This window comes from Crocodylus siamensis, chromosome 2 (assembly GCF_052110815.1).
Source record: "Crocodylus siamensis isolate JL-2025a chromosome 2, ASM5211081v1, whole genome shotgun sequence".
NCBI lineage: Eukaryota > Metazoa > Chordata > Crocodylia > Crocodylidae > Crocodylus > Crocodylus siamensis.
This window is the reverse complement of record NC_143396.1, coordinates 203,247,770-203,273,814: the sequence shown is the minus strand read 5'-3', so window position 1 is coordinate 203,273,814 and position 26,045 is coordinate 203,247,770. Positions and strand designations below refer to the sequence as shown.

General features: G+C 41.9%; 1 protein-coding gene across 4 annotated transcripts in view; it reads left to right on the top strand.

Moving 5' to 3' along the window:
- Positions 1-26,045, top strand: part of LUZP2 (leucine zipper protein 2) — a 420,158-nt gene that overhangs the window by 272,866 nt on the left and 121,247 nt on the right. For 2 of the 4 annotated variants that reach the window (XM_090032838.1, XM_090032836.1), the window contains exons 7-9: positions 5,445-5,507; positions 18,313-18,381; positions 24,926-25,000. In XM_090032838.1, the coding sequence (XP_089888964.1) occupies positions 5,445-5,507; positions 18,313-18,381; positions 24,926-25,000 (207 nt within the window). The remainder of the gene's footprint in view (positions 1-5,444; positions 5,508-18,312; positions 18,382-24,925; positions 25,001-26,045) is intronic. The other 2 variants (XM_090032837.1, XM_090032839.1) reach the window with 2 other exon arrangements.

Genomic DNA, 26,045 nt, shown 5'->3' with positions numbered 1-26,045 from the left:
AGTCTGACCCCCTGCCATGGCAGGAAAGAGTAATGGGGTCAAATGACACCAGCAAGGTGTCATCTAGCCTCCTCTTAAAGACCCCCAGGGTAGGAGCCAGCACCACTTCTCTTGGAAGTTGGTTCCAGATCCTAGCCACCCTGACAATGAAGTAGCGCCTCCTGATATCTAGCCTAAATCTACTCTCTGCCAGCTTGTGACCATTATTCCTAGTCATTCCTGGTAATGCTTGGGGGAACAGGGACTCCCCCAATGCCTGCTGGTCCCCTCTGACTAGTTTGTAACAGGCCACTAGATCCCCCCTCAGCCTTCACTTTTGGAGGCGGAATAGGTTCAGGTCCCAGAGCCTCTCTTCTTAGGGCCTGCCTTGCTGCCCCTTGATCATGCGAGTGGCCCTCCTTTGGACCCTCTCCATGTTGTCCACATCCCTCCTGAAGTGCAGCACCCAGAACTGGATGCAGTACTCAAGCTGCGGCCTGACCAGTGCCACATAGAGGGGGAGGATCACCTCCTTGGATCTGCTTGAGATGCATCTGTGGATGTATGACAAAAGTACGGTTGGCCTTCCTGACTGCATCCCCACACTGCCAGCCCGTGTTCATCTTGGCATCAGTGATGACTCCAAGATCCTTTTCTGCCTCTGTACTGATGAGAGGGGAGTTCCCCAGCCTGTAGGTATGGTGCTGGTTCTTCCTCCCCAGGTGCATCACCTTGCACTTGTCAGTGTTGAATCCCATCCTATTCTCATCCGCCCACCCCTGTAACCTGTCTAGGTCCAGTTCCAGCCTATTCCTCCCTTCTAACATGCCCACATCCCCCCACATCTTAGTGTCATCAACAAATTTGAACTGGGTGCTTTTTACCCCCTCATTCAAGTCACTGATGAAGATGTTGAACAGTGCGGGCCTGAGGACTGAGCCCTGCAGAACCCCACTGCCCACATCCCTCCTGATTGAAAATGACCCATCCACTACCACTCTCTGGGTGCGGCCCTTCAGCCAGTTGGTGACCCATTTGACTGTGTGGGTGTCAGCACCACAGCCCCCCCAGTTTCTTAATGAGAACGGGGTGAGAGACAGTGTCGAAGGCCTTCCGAAAGTCCAGGAAGACTATCTCCACTGCTACCCATGCATCTAAGGATTTGGTGACCTGGTCGTAGAGGGCCACCAGGTTGGTTTGACAGGATCTGCCTCTAATGAACCTGTGTTGGTTGCCCCTAAGCATAATCTCCCCTGCTGGCCCCTCATGGACATGTGCCAGAACAATTCTCTCCAAAAGCTTGCCCAGGATTGAGGTAAGACTAACTGGCCTATAGTTTCCTGGGTACTTCTTCCTCCCCTTTTTGAAGATGGGAACCACATTGGCCCTCTTTCAGTCCTCTGGCACCACACCAGAGTACCACAAGTGCTTGTAAAGCAGTGTCAGGGGTCCCACAATGAACACAGCTAATTCCCTCAGTACTCTAGGGTGGAGATCATCTGGACCAGCTGATTTGAATACATCCAGTCCCTCCAGAAGTTCCCTAACTAGTTCCTCACTAACCCTTGGCCTAGGTGTGCCTCCCCTGCAATCTAAGGGGGGCCCATGGGGGGTGGCAGTTCAAGTCCCTGCTCAGGAAAATGGAGGCAAAGAAATCATTAAATATGTTAGCTTTGTCATCTGGTGTGATGACCAAATTTCCTAGCATGTCGTGCAGGGGCCCCACGTTATCCGGAACCTTCTTTTTGCCCCCCATGTATTTAAAAAAGTATTTCTTGTTGTCCTTGATCCGGGAAGCTAGTCTGAGTTCCATCTCCACCTTGGCCTTCCTGACCACCCTCCTGCATCCCCGAGCAACCGCAGTATAGTCCTCCCTGGTGATGGTCCCTCCCTTCCATTGGGTGTGCACCTCCCTTTTAGCTAGGAGACATTCCCAGATGCTTTTGGTGAGCCATGGGGGCTTTTGCGCCCTCCTGCACCCTTTGATCCGTGTTGGGATTACCTCCCTTTGGGCTTGGAGGATCGTCATCTTAAGGAGCGACCACTCTTCTTGGACACCTGGCTCCCCTTCCCTCAGTGCTTCCCTGACTATTCTCCTTAGGTCATTGAAGTCCACCCTCCTGAAATCTAGGGCTGCTGCCCTGCTGCAGGCCTTTGCCACCTTGCGCTGGATGGTGAATTCCAGCAGGTGATGATCACTGTCACCCAGGTGGTCGAGCACCTGCAGCCCCCTCACCAGGTTGTCACCCGTGGCCAGCACCAGATCCAACAAGGCATCTCCCCTGGTGGGGCTGTGCAGCTCCTGGGTTAGATGGAGGTCCTACATTTGGGCTAGGAACCTATGTGAGCAGTTAGACCTGGCTGACTGCTCTTCCCAGCAGATGTCTGGAAGGTTCAGGTCACCCATGATGACCACATCCTTTGACCTAACTACCTCTGTGAGCTGACTTTAGAATTCCTGGTCTAGCTCTTCCCCTTGATTGGGTGGTCTATAGTAGCCAATCAGGCTCTCCGGTCTTCCTGGAAGTGCCTGCCAGCAGTCCTGCCCCCTACGCTCCCCCGCTGGAGGGATCCAGTGCCTCCTGAGCCTGCTCCCTGAGGGTTAACCCTGGGGGTGCTCCCTGGCTTGGGGGGACAGTCCCCCGTAGCCCACCCCATGTTTGTGTGCTCTGTTCACGTGGCATGGCTCAAGAGCATGGCTCCCTACCGGCTCAGCTAAGAGGCATCCAGGGAGCTTCCCCTCCGGATCCCGCTCAGCTGCATCCGGTCCCTCTTCCCACTTACCTTAGGGGGATCAGCTGCTGCTGCCCCCGCTGCTGGCTCCGCTGCTGCTGCATCCGCCTCTGCTTCAGGTCAGGTAAGGGGGCACACGTGAGTGCGGGACATACGTGTGCTTGGATCCCTCCTCTTCTCCCTGGTCCTGGCTCCTGAGTACCCCAGAGTGTCCTAGAGTAACATGAAATAGTTTTCAAGGAGGCAGGGAGAAGGTTATAGCTTCTTTGCCTTTACTGAATTGTTACCTTTGGATGCATATGGGCAACTGGTGAAACTTTGTCTGTGAGCAGATGTAACTTTAAGTCATTTTAAAAGGAAAGAGGATTGCTACTTAGGTGTACATGCTAACTGTTATGATATAACTGTTACATAGGTATGTACCTGTAGAAGTTTAAATGAGCTAAATCAATAACTTTAAATAAAACAGGGTTAAAATTTATAATATATTTGCTCCACTTGTACCACTACAGAAGTATGCAAACATAACATTACATCATTGTAGCAGGGCACTAAGGTGCCTGCTACTTGGAGAAACAGGATAACCAACCAGGTGCAGGTTTCCAGGGCAACCTGAAGGAGATGAGGATCCACACCTGCCTGGTCAGCTGGCTGGAAGGAGCAGGTCCTGGCTCCTATATAAATTCCAGGCTCAGGCCAGGCAGAGGGTTCCCTGCTGGCAGCCAAAGGGGAAGGAACTCTGCCAAAGCAAGAACAGAGAAGAGGGCAGAATGCATGAGCAGTTAGTACAGGTGAAGGATGGAGCACCCTTTGGGGTGGTTCGAGTCATGTTGTAGTCAATTGGCAGAGACTTACTTATAGCCTAGGGGCTTGTGTTTCATTTGTGTTTACTGTTTACAACCGGTGGTTTGGGTGAGGCTATTAGGGGTTGGAGGAGGCCTCATAAAGGGGACCCACAGCAGAATGGGAACCCCAGCCCTAGAGCAGGAGGCAGCAGGAGAAGTCCCAGTGAAAAGGGTCAGTGATTCTAGAGTGCCCAAGAAGGCACAGAGAGAGAAACAGGGCTGCGGAGAGCCCAAGAACCAAAGAGAATATAAGACTAAACAATGTCTGGTACATCAGCGAGGCTTGGGGCATGGTACAGGGGTGGTTGGAGCCATGCATAGCCCATAAGGCTGTGGTGCGCAGGAACACCCATTAGTGCAACAGAGCTAATGTACTAGAGGAAAACCATGTCCAGGGAGATGAAGAGGCAGCCTCCCTATAACCTATATATATATATAAGATCAAAGACGTGGCGGTAGAGAATTAAGGGTGCTTTGTAGAAAACCTGGACATGGTAAGGGGTGCTAGGGGAGTGCACGGCGACCCTAGGATGCCCCTTCTGTTACAATCATAAAAGCTTATACCACTATCATTAGATTCCAGTATAAGTGTTATATCTCTCTATAGCCTTAAACCGTGCTCGAATGTTACCCCTGATTCATTCTGGAGTAATCTTCCACTGGATTAAGTAACTTTATCCAAATTTAGGCTTTTGGGGGGCTTTTTTACACCATGGTAATGCTAATTACATAAATACAATATTCAGCATCCTTCAGTCACAAGGGCTTTTTATGGGACACCAGCCCCTTCACTTTCAAATATCTCTTGAAGTCACACATCTCACCACAAATACACAGGATACAGAGGAATGGATTGGGAATATTAATTCTCAGAGATTTTGTGCATGTCAGGTCAGTTACCTCACTTGCATGGATCCAATTTCATAAGGCCCGATTTTGCCCTCTGTTACTAGAATACAATATTGGCATTACACCAGTTACTATCTGTACCAGTAGCATATTTGGTATTAAATAGCCATTTTGTAAAATATGTGATCAGTCTTGGGACTCCATTCCTACCAGGATAGTACCTTCTCCACAGACTCAGGATTTCCCCCACTATCTGTGCTGCTGCCCCTGTGACTTCTATCTTTTTGGCTTTCTGGTGGACCAGGTTCAGCTGGAGAGGCGTCATCTTAGTCCTGTAACTTGTTGGTTAGGGATACTTTTGGATACAGGAGACGTGAGTTCAAACCCCTTCAGATTAAGAGGGGGGTGGGGTGGCTAGAACCCATATCCCTTATTTTGAGCAAGTATTCTAACCACAGATTATTTATGATGGAGGATGAGCTTTACACAAAATCAGCGTTATCAGTTAGGTAGATGCCGTCATCCATATTGGTATCTTTCTACTTAGTTCATAAATCCTGTTATGACATCTGTGTGTTAAGTGGTCAAGACAAAGTAGAAATCTTATCATACAGATATGTTTTCACATCTATTGAAACACCCATTCAAATGTATAAGAAATTATATGCCTCTTGGACAGTAAAGAAACTGTCTGGGGTGGGATCTGAGTGTTTCTCATTAAAATGAGTACGAAAGTTGTTGGATTCTGCAGAATAAAGTAGAAGACCAAGAAAAAAATCTGTGTCTGAGATGGATGAAGCTAGTTTTTGTATGTATTTTAAGTGAAGATTATCATTCAACTTTTCCTTCATTTCAGTAATTAATTTAGACACTGTCCTGTCAAAGGATTTGTTTATGTACATCTCCGAAAGGCTCTTATTATATATATTTATAAAGTATCTTCCTTTTTCAAGAGCTGAATTCCATTTCCACTGTCAGAACTTTCACAAATTCTTAAATGCAGCTTTAAAAGGCTAATTTATTATCCTTTACTTTCAGTCAAAAAAGATTCAAGCCCAGCTGAAGGAGCTTCGCTATGGGAAAAAGGATTTGATTTTTAAGGTGAGTTTATATCATCAAAGTTGGCTAAGGTATTTACTTATATTCAATATAACAGTGAAATCATCTGACAGCATGATAGCTGCCTTTATTGCTGAAATATTAGAGAATCATTTCCCTAACTGTCATCATCATGAAAGGAGATCAAAATACTAAAGGACAGGCGTGATTCTTGTAATATAATTTCTGAAATCTCCACTACTTTAATGGCTTTTCCCTCAGACCACTAAACAGACAATGTATGTTAATAAAATGTTTTCTGGGGCAAAGGTAGAGATATTTCAGTGCTTCAAAAACCATCTATTATGTTCATCCATTAGTTAAAATTAAAGCAAAACATTTCACTTACAAATACTTACATCTAGATGCCTACATAGAACAATATCCTCATACCCTTCCAATGACCCAAATCTCTTGCATGCCTCCACAGACTTCCTGTGATTCCACAGGAAACACTTTTCATCATTCTTGTTAGGCAATAGTTTGTTTTATGGCTGCCTGGTGGTTTCTGTTTGATTACAGTTCTCCTGGTTTATGGCTATGTGGGTTAACTTTTTAAAGAAAAACCTTCAAATATCATTGACAAGTAGAATGCCTTGTGACAAGCTTGGCTAAAAATCTAGAACAGGATGTCTCAAGACCTCCTCCTCTTTCTCCTTCTTCTTCCCCAGGAATCTGGGGAGCAAAAATTGATCTAGAAACCAGGTAAAAATCTTTAAGTCTGATTTTTTTTCCCCCGAAATTTTGGCAATTCCACTTGGGATTTTCCCTAAGTTGGGTTCAGAGTTCTAGTTCAGGCCTAGCACTAGGAAAAATGCTGAACTTCAGGTTTAGCTTGGATCTTAAGGGAAAGACTGAAGAGGAAAAAGGATGATATTATTTGAACCTAGTTGTGTAGGAAGGGAAAAGGCTTATTTTATTTACCTCTTGCAGTTTATTACTCATCATTTACATTACGCAGGCACCTAGGGGTACTCTATCACTAAGAATTGCATGATATTGTTGTCGCACCCCTAACGCTGGTGCACCCTTGACCTGCGAGCCTGGGTCGGCACGCCCGGCTTGGCACGAGGAGGGGGATTTATGACCAGACAGGTGGGTGATAACGGTGAGCAGGAGTCAGTATGATTTAAACACAGCGTGATGGTTTCACAAAAGATTTATTTTACTTACGCTTCTGATGTGCTGCAGCGTAGGCAGAGGAGCTGATTGATTTAGTTACAGCATGCAGATATCATGTTACCCAGCATTTACAGGGTGGGTAAGACAGTTGCTTCTGAGCGATTCATATAAGCCGTTGCAGTCTGCAGATTACTAAGAGCTCTTGATAAGAAAGATAACGCCAAAGATAGAGAGATAAATGGACTGGTAAGACGAGATACGCCAGAAAGATAACATAGGCGGAGAGATGCACGACCTGTTCTTCTTGAGTGTATACACAGTTCTCTGCTCTCTGCTTTGGGCGGAAGTTCTTGCAAAGTTTTATTTGACACAGGTGACCAATTACTATACCCCAATCATAAATAATTAATGAGTTGGCACTTGTGCTTTCTTTGTTTGCTCAGGTTTCATAAAAAAAGGGGTTATTTTTACTTGGGTGGTACTGGTTCTGTTTGGTCACAGGATGGTGTGCGTCGTATATTTAATTTTACAACTTCACTAGTTTCATTTTTATCTGGTCACTATGGGTACCGATATCTCTCGTGCTGAATTGTCAAGGCCAGTTTCTCTCTCAAGTAATTTGAAATGAGGCACAGACAGGGCTGTGTATATGCAGCACTGTTAATACAGAGGGATAAATTACAACCACAGAATGTGTTGTGTTAGCCTCTGACCCTTTGCCATCTGACCTTTTGCCATCGGCATCTGAAATCAAAGACTTTGATCTTTGACAATTGTTAACAGAAGTTTGCTAACAAAAGGAAAGAAAGTAACAGAACCTTAGGCTAAAGGTCCTCTGGTGTAGGGCAGCAAGGTTAGATACAAGCAGTTAGATCTAGCAAATTCATGAAATGGATTACTATATTTATAGTTCAGATGTGGACTACTCTGAATCAACTGTGAGCTGCAGCATGTTATATGCATACGTTGCAGAATGAAGAACATCATGTTATAGATTTGGGGCGGGAAGCTTTTCAGTTGTTTCTGCCCATCATCAGAGTTGCCAGTCTTAGCAGAGGAGAGTTGGTGTTTCTGATGCTACACCCTCCTGTTTAAAGGATATTTTCAGTTCCGAACTTGAGGGACTTAAACAAGAATGGACTGAATCATTGGATCTTAGCTGCCTTGGCGGCTTAGTTTTCTGCCAGCATCCTGACAATTGTGGTGGTATTTCCTGTTCTTTTTCATGGTTGACATTCAATTCCACAAGAAACTAATTTGTCTATTGATCTCAGATATTGAGGATAAGCAACATCCATTATTGTCAGTGAATTTCTGATCCTGTTGCAGCTGTAAGAAGAAAAAAGGGGAGAGAGAAAGAAACTCTCTCTCCTCTATTTTTTTCTGTGAATCATCTAAAATTAGCTTCATTGCAACAAAATATTACTAGATTATAGTAGATAAACTTTTAAAAACTAATAATACTTAGCTCTTATAAATCATTTCATAGTATGCATTTTACAAACATGACCTAATTAATCTTCATAGAGATCCCAGTGAAGTACGTAAGCACCATAAATATAATTAACATCATTTGACAGATAAGCAAGATGAGACATGCAGGCTAAATGTTTTACCCAAGGCCATACAGGGAGCCTGTCCTAGTTGGTATTAGAATTCAAGAATTCCTGGCTCTCAGCCCAGCGCACCATCTAAGTGAGTATTCTTCATGTAAAGTACTTAGACAATTAAGGAAAGAGAAGAAAAGACCATCTAGTACCAAATTTTCAGATGTGTCCCGTCATTTTATGACTCCAGTTGCACAGCTCATTATCTCAAGTAGGCATTCATTTTTAATTATAATAATACTCCTAGGATCCTGATTCAGCAAAACATTCTAAACACAGGCTAAACTGCTTTGGTAAATCAAATCCTGTGCATATTTTCAAGCATTTGTAATTTTTTGCCCCTGTCACCTATCTCTATGGTCATATTGCACTAGGAAAAACAGAATTAGTTTAATTAACGTAAGGATAAAATCATTGGTTTCTGTACGTAAAGCACAAAATGGATATGCAGTTCTGAAATAAATTTAGGATACTAAAAGAAAATATTCAATATTGCATTCATGATCCAATTTTATACATCTCAGTATTGTTTATGAATCTTTTGTCTTACCCTTTGTATGAATTGTAATATTTGCAAAAGGAGAAAAAAATCATTGTTCTAATCTGTGTACCTATTTTAGCATATCAGTTTGTTTTATGGTGTGTTTTTAAATGATTCTGTTTCACAATTTCAGAAATGCAAATTTCATGTACTGTTTAATCCATTTTACTTTTTTCATTTAAGTTAAAATAATAACTGTTTCTCCATATAATAAAGAGGATGACATGATAAGAAAAGCTTTGGAAAGTAAAGATAAAAGAAAGAGGAACAAGAAAGAATTTTAAAGTGCTACTGACTCAGATTATGAACACCTCTGGTTTAGTTCCCTTAATCAGCACGGCCAATTTTTTTTGGCAGATGTGCCACAAAGTAACTCCACATTATCCCAGGATGTGTCTATATTAGACATGTACTGTAAAGCGAAATAATTTAGTTCCACAGTAAATATTTCAGTGTCTACATGTGCACCCCAGTTAGTGCACAGAAAACTAATAGCAAGTACTATCCCGCTTCAGAGTGTTTTTTCATGTGCAGCAGCACATATGTAGATGCTGACCTGGCTGGCTAGGGCACAAAGGTGCTTCAGTGTGAGAACTATCGCCAGCTAGCCCCATGCTGAAGCACCCTCATGACCCAGTCAGCCCCTCTGCAGCACATGGAGCTGGGTCAGAGTAACCCTGGGCTGGTAGGCTGACCCACCTGGGCTCCTTGTCAGCCAGGGCTGCTCCAACCCTGCTCAATGTGCTGTAGTCTGGCTGCACGTTAAAGTGGAACACATCCAGGAGCAATAAGCTCTAGAGTTTATAGCTGTGCAGAGATGACCTGAGCAGGGTGCGGGGCCCAGGACAAATCAGCCTGTGTGGGACCCCACCCCCAGACACAAGGAAGCCGGCGGTGGATTTGGTGGGAGGCGTGTCAGTCTGATCCACTTCCTCTTCCCAATCTGCTGCTATGCTTTTTACACTCTGGCCTGCACTCACTGCCTGATCTGTTGTCTGCTTTTTGTTTCCTACCCTATCTGCCATCCCCTCTTTGGTCTGTCACATGCCACATACAGAGGGTGTCCATGCCACTTGATGTACATGTGCCTCAGGTTGACTACCCCTGCCCTAGACCTTCCTGATAAATTCTACTGGTACCTTTGAATTACTTTAAACAATTTTAGAATTAATTTTAGGCTTAGGATAATTCTGAAGATCATTCATCCAGAGAATACATTCATCCTGGCAATGGCAGTATAAACTCTGTTTGCCCAGTTAATCTAGTACAGAGGTTCTCAACCTTTTCAGACCCAAGGCATTCCTTGGAAATGCCAGCTCTTAGCTTTTACTAGGTTTTTGACTATAGAAAAGCCATGCAGCAATTTTTCTGTTGTGAAAAACTTAGAAAGTCCACAACAGGTCAGAAGGTTTTTAACACTGTGGATTCCTCTTTGAAGTCTCTTGGTTTATCTTGTGAGTCATATTTGCACACCTAATAGTGCTAATGTTGAGGGGCACCCTGTGCCACTCTGGAAAACATCTCAAGGTACCCCAGGGTGCTGCACCATCCTGCTTGAGAATCACTGCTTTGGTATAACAGCAAAGCATCATACACATAGCTATGTGGCCTTTGCACCTTATACAGATGTGTGGCAACCCCATTTGAAAACTGGCATGTGGCAGGCTCTGCTGACCACCATAGATGGCAGCGGGGGTGGGCCTTGAGGGGAACAGAAGCCTTACTTGCTTGGGCAACTGCTGCTGCCATTGCTGCTGCTTCTCTCATAGCAGCTAGTCTCCCTGTTCAGAGAGTTTGGGCAGTCACAGTGAAGAATGAGAAAATCTGGCAGCAGCAATCCCATGGCATGGGCTCCTTGGGAGATGCTCCTGGGGACCCATTTGCTTCCTCCCTCCCCAGATATGCTACTGGGCTTAGGGCTGTGAAAAGAAAACTTCTCAGAAGGAGAGCACGATTCCACTTGCCCCCCAGATGTACTGCTGGCTGTGGGGCTGTGCTGCCACTGCTATGTTAAAGACTCCCCAGGGGATTTTGGCACACTCTTATAGCACTAGCCTAGGGTTGGTGGCCTGCCCTCCCAACCCTCCCCTTCCACCCCTTACTCACTGGTTATTTATCTTCTCATCGCCATACATATCTGAAAAATTCCATCTGTGTTTCTGTGAGGTGGACACTGTACACCAAGAGCTAGATTCATTCTATGTTAGTTTATGAATCCAATATTACCATTCAGTCAACACTTAATGGATTTTATAGACATTAGGGCTGAAAAAGAACTCATAAAATCATCAGGCCCAATGATCCACGTTGCCACTGTGGAGAGTTTAAAGGACTGGGAACCTCACTTGTCTGTATTTGGGTAGACCCACACCAAAAAAACAGGATTACAGGCATTGTTTCTGAAAGAATCTGCAATGAGTAGTTTTTTTCCAAGAAAGCCTTTCTATTTGTGGCATGCCTAAATTGAGCATGCACACGTTTCAGTGCTTTCCTAATTCAAACCTTTAAAGATCAGCATTTTGTATTTAATTTCCAAACTGTCTTTGCTGCACAAGATGCTGTCCTGTCAGGAAATACAATATGTGGAGGCATGAGGGGTTTTTTGTTTGGTTGGGTTTTTTTACCCTTTCTGCTCTTACAGTAACAATTCTGAGAGAGAAATCTGTAAAAGTGGTATACAGCAAGTTGGCTGCATGCAGAAGATTCCTCCCCCTAAAGTAAAACTGATCGTACTACATGTGGGGCTGTGTTTCTTTACTTATTAAAAGTCATTAATTACATGCCACAGTAAACCTGTTTCCAAGATCTGGAAAATACTGCTGTGACACAGAAGACATGCTTGTGCATTCCCTAGGAAAGAAGAGGTAAAAGTTGTAACATATTTCACACCAGAGAAGTGATGCATTTGCCATTACATTTAAATTGTCATTTTTATCTAGAAATGACAAATCTGAACATCAGATTTAATATATTTGAAATTGCTTTTGCCTTTTTAAAGGCATGCTTTGCAAAAAAAATCAGATTATTTCAGTAAAACACCACAGAAGAGCTGAATATAACGGCAGACCTATGATTGAACCATTTTATGACAGAGGTCAGGTGAACTGGCCTTCAATGTTCCCTTATTGATTTACACTTTAAAACTGTCTTTAAATATTTAACCACACTGTGGGACATTTCTATTTCCATGAAGAAACATACTACTTTAATTTAATATATTCATAACTTATGCATTATGCCTGATATTTTATCCTTCTAACAAACTATTATGCAACTGAGATTGACCACTCCCATGGTCTTTTCACGGATATCTCCAAGTGACAGATCCAGAGTCTGCATTATGCAAGAATGCAATCCTACTCTGGAGTTTATCCCAATTTGTAGAGAGGGTCTTCAGTCTATTGTATCCCTTCTTATCAAATACGTTTTCTCAGAAGGATCAAGAGAGTTCAGCCCTACTATAGACCCTTTGGGAGTTGAGAACAGTCTACAAAGACAGGAGAATTAAATAGTTTTTCCAAAGATAACATAATAAGAAAAACTATGAGATTTGATTTTTCTTCCCTATTGGTCAAAATTTGACACCATTGACTTTATTGAAGATAAAAAAAAATAGATGTAGAAGCTAAACAATAATTGCAATACACTAACTAATAATACTTACTTATATCTGGAAGCACTAATCTAAAAAATATTACAGTTTCATTGTAGAAGAGCTATTAATAAATTCTTTATGAGAATAACTGTTGAAGATGCATGTAATTCTGTGAATATGGGCTAAGGGCATTAGATATGACAAAAACTCCTTTTACAAATTGATCTCATCTTCAGCAAAAATCATGTGCCTGGGTGAAAAATAACCCATCTTTGTAACAAATAACTGAAAAGCCCAGAATCTTTAAAAAAAAGATGGAGAGGTCTTTAATGACCTCTTTTTTGAGATTATATATAAAGATTGTTTGTTTAACTTGAGATTAAGCATTTAAATAAACCATTCAAATGCATGCATTTTATTGATAGTTGAATTCCTGGACCCTTTTAAGTCCCGGGGATAAAAAAATTAATCCCACTTTATCTCTGTTTTTACCTACTATTTTTGTGTTTTTGATATGGATGTATCATTTTCATCTTTCTTTAGAGTCTTGAAGTCTTACATTGATAGAAAAAATGTTGGATGAAAGCTGACAGAGAGAAAAAAAATACAGTGCATGCACAATCAAGTACATCAGGAGAATTCTTTGAACTAACAGTTTTAGAATATTGTGTCAGATATTATCTCCATAAACAAATTAATGAGAAATACTGCATGGTTAATGACCTACAGAAATGCTCTTCAACTATCTGTGTAGCCTTGGGATAAAAAAAACAAAACTGGAAATGATTTTGGAATGTTGGAGTTCTGTTGGTTTTATAATACTCATCACTCATAGCAGGCCTCAGTGATTCCAGAAATATGCATCTCAATATAATGAAAAGCCAAACATTGATCTTTTTTTTAAGCAATTTGTGTATCTAGAAATTCCCCATTGTTAGGACATTGGTGTTTTGGTGTAGCTGACTTCAAGTGGTTAGGTGCCAAGTAATTCCATCTCAGAAATTACTAAGAAAAAAATATAGTAATTAAAAAGAATAGATTTAGGGATGTGACTCCACGCTGCCTTAGTTACATGGGAGTCTTTGCCAGGTCAAGGAAACACCATGATCAAAACAAGCAGGTAATTACAACTATACACAGGAGTTTATGGCTGGAAGGGACCTCATGAGATCATCAGCTCCAGCTCCTGTGCTCTGGGCAGGACAGACTTCTGGGGTGAAATCACCACAGCAAGTTGTGCATCCAGTCTCCTGCTTGAGGTGCATCTGTAGATGCATGACAAGGTATGGTTGGCCTTCCTGACTGTGTCCCCACACTACTGGCCCATGTTCATTTTGGCATCAATACTGACTCCAAGATCCTTTTCTGCCTCTGTGTTGACAAGAAGAGAGTTCCCCAGCCTGTAGGTATGGTGCTGGTTCTTCCTCCCCAGGTGCAGCACCTTGCACTTGTCAGGGTTGAATCCCATCCTGTTCTCATCCGCCCACCCCTGTAACCTGTGGATGTCCAATTGTAGCCTATTCCTTCCTTCTAACGTGCCCACTTCCCCCCACATCTTAGTGTCATCTGCAAATTTGAACAGGGTGCTTTTTGCCCCCTCGTCCAAGTCACTGATGAAGATGTTGCACAGTGCAGGCTTGAGGACTGAGCCCTGGGGGACCCCACTGCCCACATCCCTCCAGGTCAAAGAAGACCCATCCACCCCCACTCTCTGGGTGTGGTCCTCCAGCCAGTTAGTGACCCATTTGACTGTGTAGGTGTCAACGCCACTGTCCCCTAGTTTTTTAATGAAAATGGGGTGAGAGACAGTGTTGAAGGCCTTCCTAAAGTCTAGAAAGACTATGTCCACTGCTACTCCTGCATCTAAGGATGTTGTGACCCAGTCATAGAAGGCCACCAGGTTGGTCTGACCTCTAATGAACCCATGTTGGTTGCCCCTAAGCATAATCTTCCCTGCTGGCCCCTCACAGACATGCACCAGGATAATTACCCAGGATCAAGTTAAGATTAACTGACCTATAGTTTCCTGGGTCCTCCTTCCTCCCTGTTTTGAAAATGGGAACCACAGTGGCCCTTTTCCAGTCCTCTGGTACCATGCCAGAGCACCATGGGTGCTCATAAACCTGTTCCAGGGGTCCTGCAATGACCTCTGCTAATTTCCTCAGCACTCTGGGGTGGAAATCGTCAGAACCAGCTGATTTAAATATGTCCAGTCATTCCAGAAGTTCCCTGACTAGGTCCTCACTGACCCTAGGCCTGGGTGCGACTCCCCTAGGGCCTACGGGGGTCTCAATGGGGGTGGTGACCCAGTCTCTGCTCATAAAAATGGAGGCAAAGAAATTGTTAAATTGGTTAGCTTTGTTGTCTGTTGCAATGACCAGATTACCTAGCATGTCATGTAGAGGCCCCACGTCACCTGGTACCTTCTTTTTACCCCCTATGTATTTAAAAAAGGATTTCTTGTTGTCCTTGATCTGGGTAGCTAGTCCCAGTTCCATCTCCACCTTGGCCTTCCTAACCGCCCCCCTACAGCCCTGAGCAACCGAGGTATAGTCCTCCCTGGTGATGGCCCTTCCCTTCCATTGGGTGTATGCCTCCTTTTTAGCTAGGAGACTTTTCCTGTATGCTTTTGGTGAGCTATGGGGGTTTTTGCACTCTCTTGCCCCCTTTGTTGGGATTACCTCCCTTTGGGCTTGGAGGATTTCCTCCTTAAGGAATGACCACTCTTCTTGGACACCTGACTCCTCTCCCCTCTGGGGCCTCAGTGCCTCCTTGACTATTCTCCTTACCTCATTGAAATCCACCCTCCTGAAGTCCAGGGCTGCTGCCTTGCTGCCTTGTCCCTCCAGGTCAAAAATGCAGTCTATGGCTGCATTTATGCTTAAATAATCTGGGACAATTATGTAAGGTTTGTTTCATAGTTTCATAGTTGGTAGGGTTGGAAGGGACCTAAGCAGGTCATCAAGTCTGACCCCCACCATGGGCAGGAAAGGATGCTGGGGTCAAATGAACCCAGATAGGTGATTGTCTAGCCTCCTTTTAAAGATCCCCAGGGTAGGGGTGAGCAACATGTCCATTGGAAGTTGGTTCCGGCTCCTAGCCACTCTGAGTGTGAAATAGCGCCTCCTGATGTCTAGCCTGAACCTACTCTCTGTCAGTTTATGGCCATTATTCCTTGTAACTCCCAGTAGTGCTCGGGGGAACACAAACTCTCCCATTGCCTGCTGGTCCCCCTTGGCAAGTTTGTAGGTGGCCACCAGACCCCTCTCAGCCTTTTTTTGTGTAGGCTGAACAAGTTCAGGTCCTGTAGTCTCTCCTCATAGGGCCTACCCTGTTGCCCCCTGATCATGTCAGAGGCCCTTCTTTGGACCTTTGGACCTTCTTGATGCTATCCACATCCCTCCTGAAGTGTGATAGAAGACCTACCTAGAGATACATGAACAGACATTTGAATGCTGAGCTCCTGAAGAGGAGAGAGCTTGCATTGCTGACACCGAACAGCTAGGGTTATGCTGTGCATGCATTTCAGCATGATCTTCAGGCTTCCTCAGTCTTGAGGTAGAATGGCATGAGTATACAGGGCACCCTTGATTGGCTGACCCACACTGCCTGTGTCTCCCTGCAGCACAATGTTAGGATTGAGAAGGGGTCATGTTCAATTTGCTGCTCAGATGAAGCAGGAAGCCCAGCAAGTGAAACACTGTCTCCTGGAGGGGAGGGAGCAAAGCTATAGGACTCTGCCATAGCTTCTCTCAGAAGAGAATGTGTGTAGGTGTTCACATTCCCAGGAGACACTGTCCTGGAAGTGATTTAACCCTAGTTGTTCCCAGGTTATTTTTTGCTTGGAGCAGCCATTTTGGCTGAGTGTATACTGTTACAGAGTTTCTAAGGAAATAGTCTTGAACATTAAAAATGTTATAACGACTTTAATGAAATGGAAAATCTGAATCTGTATCCAAATACTAACTTCAATGCAAGTCCTGCCTAAGGTAAGGTAAGGACTTGCACTATCGTTAGTATTGTCTTTAATAGTCAGTCTGAGAAACTATGTTAAACAAGATTACTTAATAGCAAGTGTGAGACAGTTACTAGAATCAATAGCTTTAAAGTTGCCAGTAATTTATATACTCTGTAGAACTCACTGTGTACCTGCTTCACTTTCCAGCTAAGTCAGGGAGAGTTTTTCTGTTGCCATCATCTAGAAGCAGATCTGACTTAAAGGACTGTCCTATATGCATTGGACTTCCTCTAACTAGTACACCAAATATTAAACAAAAAAAAAAAAAGAAAAAGAAAATTGTAGGAAAGACTACCATTGTGAAGTGGGCAATGAATTCCAACTGACCAGAAAGCAGGATCAGAAGAGTTAAGAGAGAAAAGAGAACATACCTGTGTAGTGTCAGACAACCAAAGTCTGATCCTTTATTTAAAGATGTATAAGGAACAGAGGGGGAGAGCTCTTGTAAGTCTTTGATGAAATGTCTTAATTTGAATCCACATATCCTATATAACAAAGCAGGGAAAGAATTCTGACTGAACAATTTAAGTCAATGCCAGTTCTACACTTTGCAAGTAATTTGTATCAGCACAGCCATTTGTCTTTTGTGGTTAAAGGACTACAGTGATAGGCCTTACAAAAATAATTAAGAACATTTGATAGTATTTTTGCCCCCTGACATTACTGGGATTAGAAACTTGCGTCTAGAGGACACTGCAGTAAATTCTGGCTTTAGTTACAGCCATCCTGCTTGACTGACTTCACTGTGTCTGATGATATATTAATGAAAGCATGGACAATAAAAGCAAGTGTTGCAAATACTAAGTACAAGATTCTGTCTCTATGCCCATGCTGTGATTTCAGAAACTCTTTCCATTCTGTTACATGCTATCTAGATCTGGGTCTGGGTATGTAAGAGTAAGCCAGTCTACATCCCCACATTTGACCTGGGAAGAGAGGCCAAAGGAATGGATGGAGATTTGTCTCTGCCTTTGCATTCCCTGATGAGAAAAACTGAAATGGAGTTTTAGATTGGGAATCATATAATGCACTAGTGTGCTAAGCCAGGAGACTATTATTAAAAAATGCAGTGTGAAACATGTGACTTAGAGAATTTTCTCTAAGTCTTAGCATTTTAGACCTACTTTTGTAATAGTTCAGCCTATTTACCATGCTCTATTCTACACTGTGCCTAAAAAAAAATCTAATTAAATACAAAAATTATGGATAGACATTTTCTGGGATTTTTTTCCCCATAAAAATGCTGTCAGGTTCAAATGTTGAAGCATCCCATGGAAAATGCCTGATTTTGCTGAAATTCTAACTCTGGCTTTTTTTTCCCCCTGCTTATGTCAAGATCCCATGGCAAAATCCTTCTTCCCAACAGACTTTTCTTAGTCCTCAGCAGCATACCAGGCAGCTGAATGGGGAGTCAAGCCTTTGGAAGTCCTGATAGTGCCAGGTCATAGACTCTTGGCAGCGCATCCGGAGTTCATTGCTTTGGGGTGATAATCTACCAAATGTGCTTTCTTGGTATATCAGGCTCTGAAGCTCCTATCTCCTCTGCAGCATATGCTGATTGGGTACCATTACCATAAACCACCTGGAAGCCCAAGATCCCAGGGTCCTGGCTCCTTAGCAGCCTGGAATACCAGGACTTAAGGGCTCCCTAGGTGAAGGGCAGCTCAGCAAGTGGTCTGCTCGTGAAACCAGGGCTTCCAAACTCCTGCATAATCAGCAGTACTAATATCAGGGAGCTTGAGAACTGAGGATTCCTTGAAAGCCTTCTTGGTAGCCAGTCTAAGTTCCTGGAAACAGGCTTCTCAGGCTTACCACTTGAGGTCAGTCCTGGGATTCCTTTACCAGCTCCTATCCTAAGTCTGATGATGTCTCTTTCTTTGGTTACTCCTTTGTTCTGAACTCTTCCTCTTCTCCCTTCACCCCAGAGCAGAGCTAATGGACAGAGAGACCTAATGGATGCAGTAAGTTCATCTATCAGAATATTCTCTTTCATGGTAAATATTGAGTTTTCAAGAATTTGTTGTAAAATCTAGCCCTGGGAAGGCAAAGGAATGAGTCCTAACACATTTGCTTTAGAAAGACTAGAAAAGGGACAGAGGTATAGTTAATTTCATAACTTTCACATGCTCTTGGCAAATATTGAGTATACACTATTCAGTAATAATATAATGTGTTATACAATATTACATTTCTAGAGATATGGGTCTGATATCCACTTTCTTTCAGTCATAGAGTGGTATTTTAAGTTCAGGAAGAAACACTGAGGAAAAAAAGTTAATAAGCAGAGAAAAGTGACGCTTGTATTAATGAAAACCACAAAGGTCAAGAATCACCATTTTGAGTGAATATCCAGAGTAGTCACTGATGAAGAATAAAAGCATTAAGGTATTAATGAGCATGTTCATCAGGAAAATGTATACTCCATGAGGATTTTGGGAAGATTCATATATTAAATAGGCTTACTTTCTTGTTATACCAGCCTGAAATATAAATCAGATACTTTTGAACAGCTGGTTTTAGCTGTGGATTTGATTAAGCTATATAGCTCCAACAAAAAGTGTCATTTTCAGTTATATTTAATGTTCTTTTCTGTAGAAAATAGTGACGCTCAGAGGCTTTTAGTATGTGGGCATGTCTACATGAGACGTTTACCCTGCATTAGACTAATTAGATACACAGTAATTGTCTTGGCATCTACACATGTGCTTCTCTTGTGCTGGAGTAAATTTATTTACTCTGCAGTAGAATAGCATTCATATTTAAAAGTATTTGTATTTACACATACTATCATGTTGTGGAATAAAAATCTCCACAGTAACACACATGTAGATGCTGGCTGGTGAACAAGGGTGCTTCAGTGCAGGGGGTGCCTGCTGGCTAGACCCTGCACTGAAGCACCCTTCTACCCCAGCCAGCCCCACCACTGCATGTTGAGCCAGGGGAGCAGCCCCAGGCTAGAAAGCTGACACCCTGAGGCTGCGTCCAGCCAGGGCTGCTCTTATCTGGCTGAACATGCTGCACTCCCAGGCATATGTTCAGATGGCAATAAACTCCAGAGTTTATTGCTTCACATTAATTGCACACATGGGCATACCCAGTGTGTTCTTCTAAGAAGCAAATGTCTACAGAGTAAGTACAGTAAAAAAAAAATTCATAAACCTTCAGTGGCAGACCCTCTTTCCTGTTAGATAGGTATCCCTTCTAGAATTTGCAATTAAAATTAGAAAATATAAAAGAAATACAAAAAAGGTAATATTCTATCCTTGTTTTTCCTAAATTATTATTTATTTAGGGCTAAATGAAGAACTAGAATTAACACCTATCTGCTAGTCATACATAATCAAATGTGATCCAGTGTTTCCTAACTGATCAAAATGTGTAATTCTATCCTCATATGCAGGTATAAACTAGCTCAAACTGATAGTTGAAACTGTTTTCAAGAAATCAATTGCTTGCAACACAAAGTCATCAGTTATCTAAAATCTCATTCGAGATTCAAGAAAAATCACTTCTTGATTGACTAAGTGTCAATGAATAATCGTTTAAAAAACTCAGTATTTTAATATTGGTAAATGAATAATTGTTTTAATCCAGAGCTATACATCCGATAATCTGTAGAGGCAAAAATAATTTGGTTATAATTATAACAAGGGATAAGTACAGATGTTCAAAAAGCCTGAGGCTTTATACAAAGATCTCTCTGTTAGGTTGAAAGGGAACAGAACAGATGTTTGATGTTGGCGAGGGGCATGGGGCTCTGAGCCTGCCTGCATGGCCTAGGCCAGCTGGGGGTGTTTTCATACACCTTCTAGGAGGCTGCTGAAAAATGTAGAGTCCAGCTGAGCAGTTGGCCACCCCTGATTAGCCAGCATGGACCCTCTCCTCAGCCCCATACTCCCAGCTGACTGCACTGCAGAGAATCTACTACCTTACCCCACCATATCAGGATTCAAGGCCGCTGATCCAGATGAATTAAGCACCGGTTGACTATCACCCTTCAAAGGCCATCACTTAATCCTTTATTACCCTCAGAGAAGAGTTAGGGCTTTATGGGTTCAGTATCTCAACCCAAAGGGAATCAATTGTTACGTGCGTTCTGTTAAACTATGAATACCCACTGGGAGGAACAAAGTCCAATATGAATCAAATAACCGAAGTCCATTAACTCATGAACTTGGCGGGGTGGGGCGGGAGAAACTAAAGCACATTTCTTGGTATAGATATGTATGCAACCAATCCTGGAATTAAAATGCTTAAATGATTAACAACCTCTGCAATAGATGTCAGGAAAAACAGGGAAAGCAAAAATAAAAAGAAGGTACCATAGCTCCTGGCTTACCATGTGTCCTGATATGCTAATCCAGGCATCTGCCCTGCTTCTATTCTCCTCAGTATTCTCCAGCAACTCTGGGCTCTCATCTTCTGCTTCCTGCCATGTGTCCCAGCCCTACACACTGCAGAGGCTTCCATCCAATCCTCCCCACACTGCCCAGCAGCTCTGGGTCTGCCTCTGTGCCCTCTGCCATGCATCCTGGCTCCTCAGAGGCTTTCCTTCCCTGCCTCTACATAACTCTTTGTGGCTTCCCTCTACTTGGAGCTGCCTGTGCCCCTTGTCCTTCCCTTTTTCTTGTCCCACCCTCTTTCTCCTCTGGGAGTTTCCTGGACTAGTGTAATCTGGATGTGAAAGCATGTGACTCTGGGTACTCAGTGGTACAGCTTTCCCCCTAGACGTTGCTCCCATCCAGCCCTCACCTGCCACCATCCAGGCTCCAGCCTGTGAAGCACCCTTCAGGGTAACTCCCCTGTGGATAAACAGGGAAGTGCTGGTGCACCCTGTTATATTAGCCAAGATGGCAGAATCTAGACTTATGCCTGGTTTATTTCATGAACTATCAGGAACAGAAAACCATGGATAGAAATACAATAGAATCATGCTCATAGGCAAATTCAGTTAAACTAGAGGTAAAAAGGTACTTTTCAAGCAGAGTGAACTAGGAAGAATTAGAAGAAAGATTTTTCAGGGTAAACCAGTTGAGTAGCCAAGCTTTGAAAGAAAGTTTAGGGTAAAGATATCACTTTCTCTTGTTAAATTACCAGTAAAGCCAAAGCACGAGAAGGGTCTATGTTTAGAACTTATCTTTACATAGGTGTAAATGCTTTGATAGGAGATGGATGAGCCACTGGTGATAATATAGTAAGTTCAAGGTTTCAGATAGAGAAATATGTCTGGGGGATGCAAAGAAGATCTTTGGTTCCATGTCTCTCCTGTGGAAAACTGAAGGATTTTGCATGGAGCAACATAAGCCACACTTTTTTGGAAGATGTTTTTGTGGCCACCAGTGAATATGTCTTCTCAGTTGTCCAGGGCAGCGTTATAGCTGACTTCTAGAAGAATGAAGCTTCTGGCCTGCAGGTCTTACACAACTTAACTCCTTTATTGCTTGCTATATGCATCTTGCTTTAAAAGAGAGATCAAGATGTATCTTTAGACTATCCACATGATGTGCAGAATATGACGAATAAAGTCTTTGCTAAGTAGCTAGAGTCACTGTGCCAAAAAGGGGGCATCAGTTGTAATGTTTTTACATATTATTCATTCAAATACATATATGCACAAAAATCCTCAATCTGGCCTTGATTATCATGGCATCAATAAATCCAGAGTCACTCAGTGTAATTTAAGATTTGAATATAGTCCAGTCTCTCTTTAGACCTATAAATAGCTGTGGTATTTTCTTAAAGGTACTTTAAAGTAAAATAGGATGAGCATATTGATTTCAATGGGAATTTGGATCTGTGTACTGGGTGGGTCTCTGAGTGTCTTATTTAAGTTACTGAACTGACAGTAATTGCTCAAAGTAGTGTCAGGGAATAAAACAAAATAGTTCATTTAATTTCTTTTCTCTTAAAGCCTGATTCTTCAAGGTCCTGAATCCAATGACAAACTCAGTACTTTCAGTTTTCATAGAGCTTGATTGAGGTCAGTGCTTCTCTGCACCACACAGAAACAAGCCCTTATAGTAGGTATAGTTAAAACTTTCTCTTTAGCAGTAAGAAAGATATAATCAAATAATAATAATAATAGTTGATATTATTTGAAAAAGCTGCTTAAACTATTTGTATCTTTTTGCTGATAAAGCAAAGAAAAACTTCACTCCCCGTAACTGTTTAGTACCAGCTTTTAAAGAAGGCAGTATTCAAATGGATTTCCAAACTTTTTGTATAAATGTTATTCTTTACTCAGCCTTTACAATTTTTCATTATTTTTTCTCATTGGAGTTTTGTTGATTTCCATAGTTACAACAGAACTATGTTCCCAAAGTTACAACAGAATTTTAAAAATTATAGAAAAAATAATTGGTTACTCTAAAGTTACAGGAAGTTAAAAACTAAAATACCAAGGTTTAAACATCAGTTATTGCTCAATGAATATTGTTATTTCAACAAGAAAACTTAATCATAAACTAAATGCCATTGTGTGGCAGCTGGATTGTTACCACTGGACCATGAATTAAAATGAATTTACACAAAGTCTTCCACTATCCAAACTTCCCTTAAAATCAGTGGAAAAATGCCTTTCATTTCAAGGGACTCTGAATAAGAAAGACCTTTACTTTTCTTAGAAACATATATGTTATCTTACCTGACCATACCAGTACTATGTCTGTCTTTAGTAATGACTGGTGTCAGATGTTTGAAAAGATAATGACACACAAAAAATAGTGAAAAATTATAGAATATCAGGGTAATGGGGAAGGTTTCATCTGCTCTCATCTCATTTAGTGGTCAGTTTATGCCCTGAAGCTGTGGCATGGCTGGAAGATATATTTCTAACTACAGATGCTATTGTTCTCCACAAAAATGCCTAAGCCTTTTTTAAATGCAGTTAAACTCTTTTTGTGTAGTTAGAGACTGGAATGCTCAGTGTCATGGCTTTTGTCAGTTTAAACCAGACATTTAAATCTAAATATTTAATATAATTTCTGGCATTTAATTCTGCACATAACCTTTTGTTAGATTCAGATTGTTCACTAATGCATCTCTTTGACTACCCTTAATAACGTAGGAAAATGTCATTTATGTAAAGTCTGTACTGCAGTGTACAGTAAGCATACCTTTATGAGAGCTAGTTTGCAGGTCAGAAGTGGAGTAGACATATCAGTACAGTGTTCTACATGCTAAATAACATGTTGCAACAGTACCTGAAATACCTACAGTATACTTCAGTGTTCAGTAAAGAAATACCCTTAGAAAATCTTCCCTGAGAAAATCTTTACCTGGTAAGGTATCAGATAAGTCAGGCATCAGAATAGCAGTATCCTAGGGGAAAATTAACAATAAGTTTTAGTAATTGATTGTTTGCAAATGTCTAATCAAAAGTAAAAAATATCGTGTTTTTTATAACTGATGAGATAGAATGCATAGAGCTAGTCATATGCATGATGTATGTTGTCTCATTAAAATTTCCAATGAAAAAGATAACCATCTGCTTCAGAGTACCCCTTCCCTTTTCATTCATATACACTGAATGTAACTGCAGTGCTATTTACATTTGAAAGTACTGCAATAAAAGAAAAAACACAACATCCTTTCTTTTTGGTTATATAGTAACCAAATGTAATGTGATATTACATTATTGGAGGCATAGCCAGAGGAAGCTAAAGATCCTTAATTCCTTTAAAGTCTAATTCCTTGCCAGAATTTTATTTTTCTGCAGGGAGAATTCCATTGAATTGTAATAGATTCCTAGTGGAAAAATGTCATTCTTCAAAATTACTCAAGTCAAATTATACATATATAAGTCAGTAGAATGACTGGCACCAATATTTAATAAATTGTCAACATCAAGGTTCGCTTCTCAAGAAATGATGTTTACAATGAGAAAATAATAAAATGCACTGTAAAAAGAGAAAACCTCTCCAGTATGTCTTCCATCTAAATTTTGTGACCCCATATTTGAATCCCTGTGTCTCCAAAGACATTCTCATCATGCTGTTGCATTATCAGCCATTTGTTTAGCCTTTCCTTTCAGATCTCTAGAGAAGGGGAGGAAGAAGCAGACCTAAAGTTAATCCCTTGTATACCAATCTTTTCATAGTATTTCTGCATGTGGGTGTGTGGGGGAAAGTATTTTAATTGACAGTATTAAAATGTTTAGAATAAAAGACAAATTACTGAATAATTAGCAAAAGAGTTCAATATATGTAAATACTCTGCTTATCACAAAAAACCCACTATGATGGGATTTCTAAATACTTTATACAAGGTGGCTTTTTCCTACTGCCACTGGCATTAACTTCCATTGGCATAAAGGAGGCAAGTTTGGACCCAATTTCTACATGAAGAGCATGTTTTCTCAGTGTAAAAAAAATCCCTTGAGGCTTGGTCATCTGGCAGGCAATTATGACCGTAATCATATACATTGCTCTATAGCGTTTAAATCCCTTCCTGTCTTACAGGCACAGAATGCAAAATACTGGGTAAATGATTATACTGTAAATTACATCAGCAACTGTGTTTTTCTTTTTATCCCCACAGGCACAACAGCTAACAGATCTGGAGCAAAAACTTGCAGTTGCAAAAGATGAACTAGAAAAGGCAGCCCTTGACAAAGTAAGAACCTGTGTGTGTACTCTCAGCTGCTTTATCTGGACTAGCTATGGACATCTCTGGGATCTGACAAAGAAAACCATGTTAAGGCACTGTAGTGACTTCATGCATTGCAAGTAGTTCCATGCTTAAAGTTAAACACAATGTCATGTTTTACAAGGCTTGGTGCAGGAAGATTAAAAGCCTTAAAGAGACAATTCCGAGTTTACCATGCAACAAAGTACAACCAAAGAGAAAGATGCCTCTCTCTGATCTGACTTGGGCTACATTTTAACTCTTAGTTGTGATTCTGTATACAATACAGGGTGGAGATATATAAATTCATAGGTATAACAAAGCTAGCATCCCTCCCTTGGCTCCTCAGAGAACAGAAGTTATGCCACCCTTGACAGCACATTCCTTCTAGTAGCTACAGTTAGCTCAATAGGCCAGTTGTTGGCAGTAGGACATATATTAGATTTGTTTAATGTACAAGTTGTTGGGGGGAGAAGGTACATTAGGTTTGAGGGCAGGGGCTGCATTAGGCTTGTCTGCCTCCCACTTCCTTTAGGAGTGCATGGAGGAGGGGCAGTCCTTGATCTCCCACAAATGTGGGGCTGTGATTTTCCTTGGCCTTTGTATAGGGTGGATGAGAAAGTGAATTGAAAGGATGGTCAAACATTCAATGAAATATTCTCCAACACCCTTTTCATGTTCATAGGCAAGTATTAGAAAATATTGTTTTGATGAACTCAAAATTCCATGCAACATTAGAATACAGCAAGGGGGGGGGGGAATAACACTTGAGCAAACTATGTTCCAATTATCAACTCGGTACAAGTTAAAATAACAGTTATACATTCTCAGTTAGAGCAGTGTCTGACACCTTTTCAGGTTGTAAGTTTTTCAGGCTGGAGTGACCCAACTTAAGTCAGAGGTGGGAAGGTACTAAGATCCAGATGATGCCAGTGCCACCACCATTTCTCTCTGCTGTGGCACAGGAGAAATGCTTTCTACTGCTCCTTACTTCAACAACTGAAGGCCTCCAAATATCATAGAATTATAGAAA